This window comes from Phocoena phocoena, chromosome 6 (assembly GCF_963924675.1).
Source record: "Phocoena phocoena chromosome 6, mPhoPho1.1, whole genome shotgun sequence".
Classification (NCBI taxonomy): domain Eukaryota; kingdom Metazoa; phylum Chordata; class Mammalia; order Artiodactyla; family Phocoenidae; genus Phocoena; species Phocoena phocoena.
In genome coordinates this window covers 32,260,464-32,274,292 of record NC_089224.1, presented here as the reverse complement: position 1 = coordinate 32,274,292, position 13,829 = coordinate 32,260,464, and the positions used below count along the sequence as shown (strand labels likewise).

The 13,829-nt window shown below is 42.5% G+C and overlaps 1 protein-coding gene across 3 annotated transcripts in view; it reads left to right on the top strand.

Moving 5' to 3' along the window:
* Positions 1 to 11,923, top strand: part of NTRK2 (neurotrophic receptor tyrosine kinase 2) — a 388,046-nt gene extending 376,123 nt beyond the window's left edge. For all 3 annotated transcript variants that reach the window (XM_065879081.1, XM_065879080.1, XM_065879079.1), the window contains 2 exons: positions 10,702 to 10,860; positions 11,738 to 11,923. In XM_065879081.1, the coding sequence (XP_065735153.1) occupies positions 10,702 to 10,860; positions 11,738 to 11,923 (345 nt within the window). The remainder of the gene's footprint in view (positions 1 to 10,701; positions 10,861 to 11,737) is intronic.
* Positions 11,924 to 13,829: the final 1,906 nt, after the last annotated feature.

The following is a 13,829-nucleotide window of genomic DNA, read 5'->3' as shown; positions in this document are numbered from 1 at the left end:
AAAGAGACTGCAAGCATAAAATAAATGATCAGATGGGAAAACATGTAAATCAGAAATTGAATCTTTTTTTCCCCTCCTTTAAAGGACACAGGAGCCTCTTCTTTGGCCATTAGCAATACAGGACAGAGAATCCGGAAGAGTAGGTGTAATCAGAGGGGCCCCAGAGTACTTGTCATTGCAGAGTGAGGAGTGTGGGAGAGTTGTAGTGTTGACTCTTCTTAATGTCTCCATGGCTGCTTCCCATTGAGAAAATAAAGGCTAGATAATAAAGACTACAGAGAAAGAGGCAACACCTAGAAAGCATTTAGTGCATTAAAATTCATAAAGGGCTTTCACAAATATTGTCTGCTTGAGTTAACCCTGGGAGGTATATATTGTTACCCACATTTTATAGTTGGAAAAATTAAGACACAGAGAGGTTTGGCAAGTAGTGAAATTAACTCTGGAGCCCAGAGGTTTTTTTTGTTTTTTTTTTTTTAATTGAGGTGTACTTGACATATAACATCATATTCGTTTCAGGTGTACAATATAAGGATTTGTTATCTGTATATATTGCAAAATGATCACAGCCATAAGTCTAGTTAACATCTGTCTCCTCACATAGTTACAATTTTTTGTTGTTGTGATGAAAACTTTTAGGATTTACTTTCAAATATGCAATACAGTATTATTAACTATAGTCACTTTGCTGTACCTTACATCCTCAGAACTTATTTATTTTACAACTGGAAATTTGTACCTTTTGGCCCCCTTCTAAAGTCACGAATTGAGTGTTGTCCACTGCACCACAGCTGGGAACACAAAAAGAATATGGAAAGCCTGGTGTCTCCATAGGTTAACATGTCCCAAAGTGGGATATTTACCGTCTGGTTCTAGGAATGTATGTGAGTGGCTCTCCATCTCTCTCCCTCTCCCCAACAAACACACAGCCAAATTAGTTTAATTCACTAAGTTAAACAAAGTTAAATCTGTTCTTTCTGCCTGAGACACTTCAAGAGAATTCTGTGCATTATGAATCTCCAAGAAATGACGAGGGTTACAGGTTATAGTATGGTTGACACATCTGAACTAGGAACACATGTGGCAAGCTAGCTCTTAATACTTTGAGGGTCAGGTATCCAAAAGAACACCGCATTGGTCCATAATATCCCACTCTTCCCTTTACTACCACAGACCAACTGTACATTGGATGTATGGTCTAATTTCAATATTTTTCTAATTCTACTTTCAATATGTCAATTTCAATTGTTTCACTATTCCCATTCCAGAAAGAATTATGTCTTTTTCACTAAAAACCTGGGCAGAGACCTCTCACTCCCCATAACTCTGCGCATATAGCTCCCTGCACTGCCACAAAGCTTCTCCTTGGTGCTGGGGTATAGGCTGCCAGCACCCGGGGGACCATTCCGCCTTGGTATCCTTCGTGTTTGTAAGTATCTGAAAACGTAGGAAACTCTTGTGTGTTGGCAGATTTCCTTTCCCAAAGTCCTGGGTACATGGGGTTTCAGAGTTGCAGGGTCAGGCAGATAGCCATCAGCCAGAAACACGCCCATTTGGCTGTGCCGGTATGAACACCAGCAAGCTTTCTGGTCAGTGCCAGTGCTGCACAGGTTGTGTTTTCGATATCGACCCTGGTGGTGAGTATTGTCATGTCCAGGCAGCCCCATGAGGGAAATCTGTGCTCGTTGAACAGTGACAACCTGTCCTGCGGAATGAGGAGAAAGCGAGGAAATTGAAAGCTGATGGAAGGCAACAAGCTTGCACTTAGCGCATGAACTTTTGGTGTATTCAAAGCTGAACAGTAAAAATACAGGGGCGCCTTAACCCTGAGCCAGCAAGTCATGTTTCGACTTGTCAGACTTGGATTCCTCGTACAGAGAAGAATGGGGAAAAATCATGCATGCTTTCTTTGATGCTAAGAGCATCATTTGAAATCACCAAGCAAATTAGACATCTCTGACACTCTCCGCTCCTTGGGCTACGGAGTTGAGCAGCATTTTTCAGGCACTGTTAGTCCATTTCCTTCCCTTAGTTAGTCCATTTCCTTCCCTTAGTGAGTCAGAAATGGATATTGAGAATTATAATCGGGCAGAAACTCTGTGTGGCATTGGTCTCAGAGGTCAGGGGGTGGGAGTTGTCAGGGAAATCTAATTCCTGCTGTCCTGTGAACTCACCCACTGCCCCGCTGTCAGCATGGCATTTGGGCAGGTAGCGCTGAGGTTCACCAGCGTGAAAAGTAGGACCTGCCACCCATTGGGCTACTGTGCAGAAATCTTATCTTGGTTTAAAAATCAGACAGCCTTGATGGGCTACAAACCTGTATATGGAATATACTTAATTTTTCTCCAGAAAGTAGGAAATCGTAAACAAGTCTCTTTGGTCAAAGTTTTCTTTGCCTGTGCTAATGCTGTTGCTATCTAATGCCTCAGACTTAGTGCTTTTACTAAAATGGGCTTTTCAAAAACCATACTTACTTATTAACTTATTTTTTAACATTTTAATTGGAATATAATTGCTTTACAGTGGTGTGTTAGCTTCTGCTTTATAACAAAGTGAATCAGTTATTCATATACATATATCCCCATATCTCTTCCCACTTGCGTCTCCCTCCCTCCCACCCTCCCTATCCAACCCTTCTAGCTGAACACAAAGCACTGAGCTGATCTCCCTGTGCTATACGACTGCTTCCCACTAGCTATCTATTTTACATTTGGTAGCGTATATATGTTCATATATACACTACCACTCTCTCACTTGGCCCCAGCTTACCCTTCCCCCTCCCAGTGTCCTCAAATCCATTCTCTGGGAGGTCTGCGTCTTTATTTCCGTCTTGCCCTAGGTTCTTCACGATCTTTTTATTTTTCTTTTAGATTCCATATATATGTGTTAACATACGGTATTTGTTTTTCTCTTTCTGACTTACTTCACTCTGTATGACAGATTCTAGGTCCATCCACCTCACTACGGATAACTCAATTTCGTTTCTTTTTATGGCTGAGTAATATTCCATTGTATATATATGCCACATCTTCTTTATCCATTCTTCTGTCGATGGACGCTTAGGTTGCTTCCACGTCCTGGCTATTGTAAATAGTGCTGCAATGAAGATTGTGGAACATGACTCTTTTTGAGTTATGGTTTTCTCAGGGTATATGTCCAGTAGTTGGAATGCTGGGTCGTATGGTAGTTCTACTTTTAGTTTTTTAAGGAACCTCCATACTGTTCTCCATAGTTGCTGTATCAATTTACATTCCCACCAACAGTGCAAGAGAGTTCCCTTTTCTCCACACCCTCTCCAGCATTAATTGTTTGTACATTTTTTGATGATGGCCATTCTGACCCGTGCGAGATGATATCGCATTGTAGTTTTGATTTGCATTTCTCTAATGAGTAATGATGTTGAGCACTCTTTCATGTGTTTTTTGGCAATCTGTATATCTTCTTTGGAGAAATATCTATTAAGGACTTCTGCCCATTTTTGGATTGGGTTGTTTGTTTTTTTGATATTGAGCTGCATGAGCTGCTTGCAAATTTTGGAGATTAATCCTTTGTCAGTTGCTTCATTAGCAAATATCTTCTCCCTTTCTGAGAGTTGTCTTTTCTTCTTGTTTACGTTTTCCTTTGCTGTGCAAAAGCTTTTACGTGTAATTAGGCCCCATTTGTTTATTTTTGTTTTTCTTTCCATTTCTCTAGGAGGTGGGTCAAAAAGGATCTTGCTGTGATTTATGTCATAAAGTGTTCTGCCTATGTTTTCCTCTAAGAGTTAGAAAGTGTCTGGCCTTACATTTAGGTCTGTAATCCATTTTGAGTTTATTTTTGTGCATGGTGTTAGGGAGTGTTCTAATTTCATACTTTTACATGTAGCTGTCCAGATTTCCCAGCACCACTTATTGAAGAGGCTGTCCTTTCTCCATTGTATATGCTTGATGCCATTTTCAAAGATAAGGTGACCATATGTGCATGGGTCTATCTCTGGGCTTTCTATCCTGTTCCATTGATCTATCTTTCTGTTTTTGTGCCAGTACCATACTGTCTTGATTACTGTAGCTTTGTAGTATAGTCCAAAGTCTGGGAGCCTGTTTCCTCCGGCTCTGTTTTACTTTCTCATCATTGCTTTGGCTATTGGGGGTCTTTTGTGTTTCCATACAAATTGTGAAATTTTTTGTCCTAGTTCTGTGAAAAATGCCAGTGGTAGTTTGATAGGGATTGCATTGAATCTGTAGATTGCTTTGGGTAGTATAGTCATTTTCACAATATTAAGTCTCCCAATCCGAAAACATGGTATATCTCTCCATCTATTTGTATCATCTTTAATTTCTATCATCAGTGTCTTATAATTTCCTGCACACATGTCTTTTGTCTCCTTAGGTAGGTTTATTCCTAGGTATTTTATTATTTTTGTTGCAGTGGTAAATAGGAGTGTTTCGTTAATTTCACTTTCAGATTTTTCATCATTAGTGTATAGGAATGCAAGAGATTTCTGTGCATTAATTTTGTATGCTGTTACTTTACCAAATTCATTGATTAGCTCTAGTAGTCTTCTGGTAGCATCTTTAGGATTCTCTATATATAGTATCATGTCACTGCAAACAGTGACAGCTTTACTTCTTCTTTTCCAATTTGGATTCCTTTTATTTCTTTTTCTTCTCTGATTGCTGTGGCTAAAACTTCCAAAACTATGTTGAATAATACTGGTGAGAGTGGGAAACCTTGTCTTGTTCCGGATCTTAGTGGAAATGGTTTCAGTTTTTCACCATTGAGGATGATGTTGGCTGTGGGTTTGTCATATATGGCCTTCGTTATGTCGAGGTATGTTCCCTCTATGCCTACTTTCTGAAGGGTTTTTATCATAAATGGGTGTTGAATTTTGTCAAAAGCTTTCTCTGCATCTATTGAGATGATCATATGGTTTTTCTGCTTCAATTTGTTAATATGGTGTATCACATTGATTGATTTGTGTATATTGAAGAATCCTTGCATTCCTGAGATAAACCCCACTTGATCATGGTGTATGTTCCTTTTAATGTGCTGTTGGATTCTGTTTGCTAGTATTTTGTTGTAGAAGTTTGCATCTATGTTCATCAGTGATATTGGTCTGTAGCTTTCTTTTTTTGTGACATCTTTGTCTGGTTTTGGTGTCAGGGTGATGGTGGTCTCGTAGAATGAGTTTAGGAGTCTTCCTTCCTCTGCTATATTTTGGAAGAGTTTGAGAAAGATAGGTGTTAGCTCTTCTCTAAATGTTTGATAGAATTCGCCTGTGAAGCCATCTGGTCCTGGGCTTTTGTTTGTTGGAAGATTTTTAATCACATTTTCTATTTTAGTGCTTGTGATTGGTCTGTTCATATTTTCTATTTCTTCCTGGTTCAGTCTTGGAAGGTTGTGCGTTTTCTAAGTATGTATCCATTTCATCCAGGTTGTCCATTTTATTGGCATATAGTTGTTTGTAATAAGTGCTCATGATCCTTTGTATTTCTGCAGTGTCAGTTGTTACTTCTCCTTTTTCATTTCTAATTCTATTGATTTGAGTCTTCTCCCTTTTCTTCTTTTTGAGTCTGCCTAATGGCTTATTAATTTTGTTTATCTTCTCAGAGAACCAGCTTTTAGTTTTATTGGTCTTTGCTATCATTTCACTTATTTCTTTTTCATTTATTTCTGATCTGATCTTTATGATTTCTTTCCTTCTGCTAACTTTGGGGTTTTTTTGTTCTTCTTTCTCTAATTGCTTTAGGTTTAAGGTTAGGTTGTCTTTTTGAGATGTTTCTTGTTTCTTAAGGTAGGATTGTATTGCTATAAACTTCCCTCTTAAAAGTGCTTTTGCTGCATCCCATAGGTTTTGGGTCATTGTGTTTTCATTGTCATTTGTTTCTCGGTATTTTCTGATTTCCTTTTTGATTTCTTCAGTGATCTCTTGGTTATTAAGTAGTGTATTATCTATCCTCAATGTGTTTGTATTTTTTACAGGTTTTTTCCTGTAATTGATATCTAGTCTCATAACGTTGTGGTCAGAAAAGTTTCTTGATACGATTTCAATTTTCTTAATTTTACCAAGGCTTGACTTGTGACCCAAGATATGATCTATCCTGGAGAATGTTCCATGAGCACTTGAGAAAAAAAGTGTACTCTGTTGTTTTTGCATAGAATGTCCTATAAATATCAGTTAAGTCCATCTTGTTTAATGTATCATTAAAACTTGTGTTTCCTTATTTATTTTCATTTTGGATGATATATCTGTTGGTGAAAGTGGGGTGTTAAAGTTCCCTACTATGATTGTGTTACTGTCGATTTCCCCTTTTATGGCTGTTAGTATTTGCCTTATGTATTGAGGTGCTCCTATTTTGGGTGCAGAGATGTTTACAATTGTTATATCCTATTCTTGGGTTGATCCCTTGATCATTATGTAGTGTCCTTCCTTGTCTCTTGTAATAGTCTTTATTTTAAAGTCTATTTTGTCTGATAGGAGAATTGCTACTCCAGCTTTCTTTTGATTTCCATTTGCATGGAATATCTTTTTCCATCTCCTCACTCTGGCTGTATGTGTCCCTATGTCTGAAGTGGGTCTCTTGTAGACAGGATATATACGGGTCTTGTTTTGTATCCATTCAGCCAGTCTATTTTTTTTGGTTGGAGCATTTAATCCATTTACATTTAAGGTAATTATCGATATGTATGTTCCTATTCCCATTTTCTTAATTGTTTTGGGTTTGCTATTGTATGCCTTTTCCTTCTCTTGTGTTTCCTGCCTAGATGAGTTCCTTTAGCATTTGTTGTAAAGCTGGTTTGGTGGTGTTGAATTGTCTTAGCTTTTACTTATCTGTAAAGGTTTTAATTTCTCTCTCTAATCTGAATGAGATCCTTACTGGGCAGAGTAATCTTGGTTGTAGGTTTTTCCCTTTCATCACTTTAAATATGTCCTGCCACTCCCTTCTGGCTTGCAGAGTTTCTGCTGAAAGATCAGCTGTTAACCTTATGGGGATTCCCTTGTATGTTATTTGTTGCTTTTCCCTTGCTGCTTTTAATATTTTTTGTTTGTATTTAATTTTTGATAGTGTGATTAATATGTGTCTTGGTGTGTTTCTCCTTGGATTTATCCTGTATAGGGCTCTCTGTACTTCCTGGACTTGATTAAGTATTTCCTTTCCCATACTAGGGAAGTTTTCAACTATAATCTCTTCAAATATTTTCTCAGTCCCTTTCTTGTTCTCTTCTTCTTCTGGGACCCCTGTAATTCAAATGTTGGTGTGTTTAATATTGTCCCAGAGATCTCTGAGACTGTCCTCAATTCTTTTCATTGTTTTTTCTTTATTCTGCTCTGCAGTAGTTATTTCCACTATTTTATCTTCCAGGTCACTTATCCATTCTTCTGCCTCAGTTATTCTGCTATTGATCCCTTCTAGAGAATTTTTAATTTCACTTATTATGTTGTTCATGATTGTTTCTTTGCTCTTTAGTTCTTCTAGGTCCTCATTAAACATTTCTTGTATTTTGTCTATTCTATTTCCAAGATTTTGGATCATCTTTACTATCATTATTCTGAGTGCTTTTTCAGGTAGACTGTCTATTTCCTCTTCATTTGTTACATGTGGTGGGTTTTTACCTTGCTCCTTCATCTTTCTTTGTCTTCTCATTTTGCATAACTTACTGGGTTTGGGATCTCCTTTTGCAGGTGGCAGGTTCGTAGTTCCCATTGTTTTTGGTGTCTGCCCCCCGTGGCTAAGGTTGGTTCAGTGGGTTGTGTAGGCTTCCTGGTGGAGGGGACTGGTGCCTGTGTTCTGGTGGATGAGGCTGGATCTTGTCTTTCTGGTGGGCAGGTCCACCTCTGGTGGTGTGTTTTGGGGTGTATGTGACCTTATTATGAGTTTAGGCAGCCTCTCTGCTAATGGATGGTGTTGTGTTCCTGTCTTGCTAGTTGTTTGGCATAGAGTGTCCAGCACTGTAGCTTGCTGGTCGTTGAGTGGAGCTGCTTCTTGGCATTGAGATGGAGATCTCTGGGAGATTTTTGCCGTTTGATATTACGTGGAGCTGGGAGGTCTCTTGTGGACCAATGTCTTGAACTTGGCTCTCCCACCTCAGAGGCACAGCCCTGATGCCTGGCTGGAGCACCAAGAGCCTGTCATCCACACAGCTCAGAATAAAAGGGAGAGAGAGAGAGAGAGAGAGAGAGAGAAAGAAGTAAAATTAAATTAAATTAAATTAAAAAGTTATTAAAATAAAAAATAAAAACTAATTATTATAAATTTTTTTAAGTAATTAAAAAAAAAGAAAGAATAGCCAAACCAAAAAACAAATCCACCAATGATAACAAGCACTGAAAACTTCACTAAAAAACAAAAAAAAAAAACCGACACACAGAACCCTAGGACAAATGGTAAAAGCAAAGCTATACAGACAAAATCACACACAGAAGCATGCATACACACTCACAAAAAGGAAAAAGGGAAAAAACTATATATATAATTGCTCCCACAGTCCACCTCCTCAATTTGGGATGATTCATTGTCTATTCAGGTATTCCACAGATGCGGTACATCAAGATAACTGTGGTTATTTCATCCGCCGCTCCTGAGGCTGCTGGGAGAGATTTCCCTTTCTCTTCTCTGTTGACACAGCTCTCGGGGTTCAGCTTTGGATGTGGACCCGCCTCTGCATGTAGGTCGCCTGAGGGCCTCTGTTCTTCGCTCAGACAGGACTGGGTTAAAGGAGCAGATTCGGGGGCTCTGGCTCACTCAGGCCGGGGGGAGGGAGGGGTACGGATGCGGGGCGAGACTGCGGTGGCAGAGGCCGACATGATGTTGCACCAGCCTGAGGCACGCCGTGTGTTCTCCCGGGGAAGTTGTCCCTGGATCACAGGACCCTGGCAGTGGCGGGCTGCACAGGCTCCCTGGAAGCGGGGTGTGGATAGTGACCTGTGTTTGCACACAGGCTTCTTGGTGGCGGCAGCAGCAGCCTTAGCGTCTCATGCCCGTCTCTGGGGTCCGCGCTGATAGCCGCGGCTCGCGCCTGTCTCTGGAGCCCCTTTAAGCGGCGATCTTAATTCCCCTCGTCGCGCATCAGGAAACAAAGAGGGAAGAAAAAGCCTCTTGCGTCTTCAGCAGCTCCAGACCTTTTCCCGGACTCTCTCCCGGCTAGCCGTGGTGCACTAACCCCCTGCAGGCTGTGTTCACGCCGCCAGTCCTCTTCCTGGGATCCGACCAAAGCCCGAGCCTCAGCTCCCAGCCCCGCCCACCCCAGCGGGTGAGCAGAGAAGCCTCTCGGGCTGGTGAGTGCAGGTCAGCACCGATCCTCTGTGCGGGAATCTCCCCGCTTTGCCCTCCGCACCCCTGTGGCCGCGCTCTCCTCCGCGGCTCCGAAGCTTCCCCCTCCGCCACCTGCAGTCTCTGCCCACGAAGGGGCTTCCTAGTGTGTGGAAACCTTTCCTCCTTCACAGCTTCCTCCCATTTTTTGCAGTACGCAGGCCCCTCACTGTTGTGGCCTCTCCCGTTGAGGAGCACAGGCTCCGGACGCGCAGGCTCAGCGGCCATGGCTCACGGGCCCAGCTGCTCCGCGGCATGTGGGATCTTCCCAGACCGGGGCACGAACCCGTGTCCCCTGCATCGGCAGGCGGACTCTCAACCACTGCGCCACCAGGGAAGCCCCCTATTCTTTTGTCTCCGTTTTTTCTTTTTTCTTTTGCCCTACACAGTTACGTGGGGAGTTTCTTGCCTTTTGGGAGGTCTGAGGTCTGCCAGCGTTCAGTAGGTGTTCTGTAGGAGTTGTTCTACATGAAGATGTATTTCTGATGTATCTGTGGGGAGGAAGGTGATCTCCGCGTCTTACTCCTCCACCATCTTGAAGCTCCTCCTGCTTATTTACTTTTGTAAATAAGCTCAGTTGAAGTTTCCTGTAGTAGATGAAATTCCAAAGACTGGACTTCTTTGTGTCCATAGAAACCTGAAACTCAGTTGCCCCTTCTGTAAAATGTGAATAATCATTTCTGCCCTGCCCATTGCTGGGGTGTGGTAAGCATGTTCAAGGCAGCTCTGTGTGCGCTCCTTACGCTTTAAAGTGGAAGGAAGCTCCGGCCTTGCTAAGGAAGCAGAGTCCCTCGGTGGGTCATTTTGGATGCAAAACTCTCTACTTGTTATCCTGACCAAAGTTATCTTGTTAATTACAAGATCAAGTCATCCTCATACCAGAAAGTAGGTGTGTCCGGTTTTTTGTTTGGTTTGGTTTTGTTTTTTCCGGTACGCGGGCCTCTCACTGTTGCGGCCTCTCCCGTTGCGGAGCACAGGCTCCGGACGCGCAGGCTCAGCGGCCATAGCTCACGGGCCCAGCCGCTCCGCGGCATGTGGGATCTTCCCGGACCGGGGCACGAACCCGCGTCCCCTGCACCGGCAGGCGGACTCTCCACCACCGCGCCACCGGGGAAGCCCTGTCTGTGTTTTATACAGGATGAATATCCACCCAATCACCATCTCTGCTCCTGTCTAGTCGTGAGAAAGAGAGAATTGCAAAACTGTGAGAAAAACCCTTTGACCACTCTTTGCCCTCTGTCTCTGTTGCTTGAGATTATAAACGAATCGTCTTTCCCTTATGTTTTATAAACAATTAAAATTAATAAATACAAATAAAGGAAAGGGAAAAAAATGTCCCACACATCTCCCTTGCAAACCTTTTCTCCTGACGGTGGGAACTGATGCCACCTTGTTACCCCTTTTCTGCCAGGTCGGTGGCCACACGATGCTGCCCATTCGCTGGATGCCTCCAGAGAGCATCATGTACAGGAAGTTCACCACCGAAAGTGATGTCTGGAGCCTGGGGGTCGTGTTGTGGGAGATCTTCACCTATGGCAAACAGCCCTGGTACCAGCTGTCAAACAATGAGGTGAGTGGCGGGTAGCACCGAGACCCCTAGAGAGTTGACGCAGAGAGGCGTCCCCGGGCTGGAAGTCAGGACACGCTCTCATGTGGCTTTGTTGGGAGAAGCACCTCCCAAACGGCCTGCCATGTACCTAAATTTCATGGCCAAATTATAGTCACTCTCCAAATTTAAGAGTTCCAGAAAGAGAAAAGCACAGCATTTGCTGACGCGCCTGTGATCCTCTGGCACTGGGACCCAGGAGTCATTTCCTGCTGTTCATCCAGTAAATTGATAGCAGATGTGGCATTCCGGTACCCTTAGAGTCCAGCTAGCTTTTTGGTATTATTCCAATAAGGTTTCAAGCTTCTCTCCTTTTTGCATATTTCACTAGAACATTTACTTCTAGTGAAAAACTCAAACATTTTATTTTCCTTTTCTAATCTGTTTGCAAATATGTCTATATTTGAGGCATCACTTCTTGGTCAAGCACCTCACTTCTTCAGGCCCACGTCTGTCTTTAATCCAATTCCATTATCCAAAATGACTGCTCATTTCTGTGCCCTGGGGTTCCCTGGCCAGTTAGCACCCTGACACAAAAGTGACCCTGGTCCCATCTCAGGCCAGTAAAACATTGGAATTCTAAGGTGTGTTTTGGGAGCATTCCATATAGATGAATTATTTCTCTAGCAGTTTGGTGAAATCAGTGTGGCTTGAAAAATGAATATAAACCCATCAAATTAACCATGACATACCAACCTAGAACAGTCACTCTCTTGCCTCTGAAAAAAAGTAAACACTGAGTGGGTTTCCTTAAAGCAGCCCTCTTTTTGTACTGACATTTATTGTATCCACATTGTTTTTCCTCTGGTCTGACCCTATCTTTGCTCTCCGTCCCGTCCAGGTGATAGAATGCATCACTCAAGGCCGAGTCTTGCAGCGACCTCGAACGTGCCCCCAGGAAGTCTATGAGCTGATGCTGGGGTGCTGGCAGCGAGAGCCCCACATGAGGAAGAACATCAAGGGCATCCACACCCTCCTTCAGAACTTGGCCAAGGCATCTCCGGTCTACCTGGATATACTAGGCTAGGGCCCTTTCCCCCAGACCGATCCTTCCCAAAGCACCTCCTCAGTTGGGCCGAGAGGATGAACGTCTTTTAACTGCCGCTGGATGCCGTCAATCTGCTGTTCTTCGCTCTGACAGTATTAACTACAAAGACACCGAGAAGCTTTCCGAGGGAAGCAATGTGTACTTCTCCATCCGTAGACACAGTATGGACTTCTTTTTGGCATTATCTCTTTCTCTCTTTCCATCTCCCTTGGTTTATTCCCTAGTTTTTTTTTTGTTTGTTTTTCTTTCCTTTATTTTTTGTCTTCCCTGCTTCACAATCCTCACCCTTTCCTTTTTAATCAATCTGGCTTCTGCATTACTATTAACTCTGCATAGACAAAGGCCTTAACAAACCTAATTTGTTATATCAGCAGACACTCCGGTTTGCCCACCACAACTAACAATGCCTTGTTGTATTCCTGCCTTTGATGTGGATGAAAAAAAGGGAAAACAAATATTTGACTTAAACTTTGTCACTTCTGCTGTACAGACATCGAGAGTTTCTATGGATTCACTTCTATTTATTTATTATTATTACTGTTCTTATTGTTTGGGATGGCTTAAGCCTGTGTATGAAAAAGGAAAACTTGTGTTCAATCTGGGAAGCCTTTATCTTTGGGAGATTAAAACCAGAGAGAAAGAAGATTTATTATAAACCGCAGTATGGGAAGAACAAAGACAACCATTGAGATCGGCTGGCGTCAGTCCCAACTTAAGAAAACCCAGCGACTGTTAGCTGGGAACAATGTATTCGGCACCTTCCCCCGAGGACATTTCTGAGGAGTAAAAAGACTGTTGAACTCTGTGCCATGGACTATTCTTTTCCCATCACCGGAAACACTAGAGTGTAGTACAGAGAAAAGATGGCTTCCGGGAGGTAAGATGGCACATCACACGTTCCGACAGTCTTGTCTTTGTAGGCCACGGTGATGGCACTGGTTTGTTTTTCCAAGTGTTATCCACTGAGCCTGTGTCAAGTTCAGTTGAAAGGAGGTGGATTCTTGTCCAGCGATCATTTCAGGGTCAGGTGGGAAAGCCAAGGACTTGGAAAAGATAGGACAAGCTCTAAATTTGGAGGCAAGTTTCTCTTACATTGAACTTTTCAGATAGCACTTCCTTCCAACCCCTAGCCTCCACCCCACCCATCCTTTTAACTGTGCAAGCAAAATTGTGCATGGTCTTTGTCGATAAAAATATCTTGTGTGCAGAAACTACCGCTCCAGACGTCGTGCCCCAGATATGTAGAGCAGATCCATAAAAGGTATAACTTATATAATTAGGGGAAGCTAATGGAATTCATCAGCTGAGTATAAATGTCTCTGGGTCGTATGGTGGCGATGGGTTTTAACAAATATGGACCCTGAAACCTGGCTATCCTCAACCATGTCGCACCCACTGTGGCCCTGTGAGAAGGGCAAAATCAACCCCCAAGGGACAGGAGACCTCACCCACCCTCGGGGTATCACAGGCATTGATGTTCAGTGTACACAGGCCGAGACCTTGCTCTGGGCTCTGGTTGGGAGAGTGGTCTCATTCTAAATGTACTCCATTGTCAATATGCTGTTTTGTTTTTTTCACTGCATTTTAAAAGAAAGTAAAAACAAAAACCTAGGCACAGCATACCCATGGGACACTGTGCCCAGGCCAAGCTTTGGAGGTGTGCTTCTGGGCATAGCCACGGGTTTTGCGAAAAGAGGTTGTAAATTTAAATAGAAATTTACAGTTATCTGGGTGATCAGTTATACCAAGGAAGAAACATTTTTCTGTTCCTCAAGAAAACTTGCTACCCTCTGTGAGGGGAATTTTGCTAACTCGACATCTTTATAACATGAGCCAGATTGAAAGGGAGTGATTTGAATTCAACTTAGGTCATTTTATTTCATAT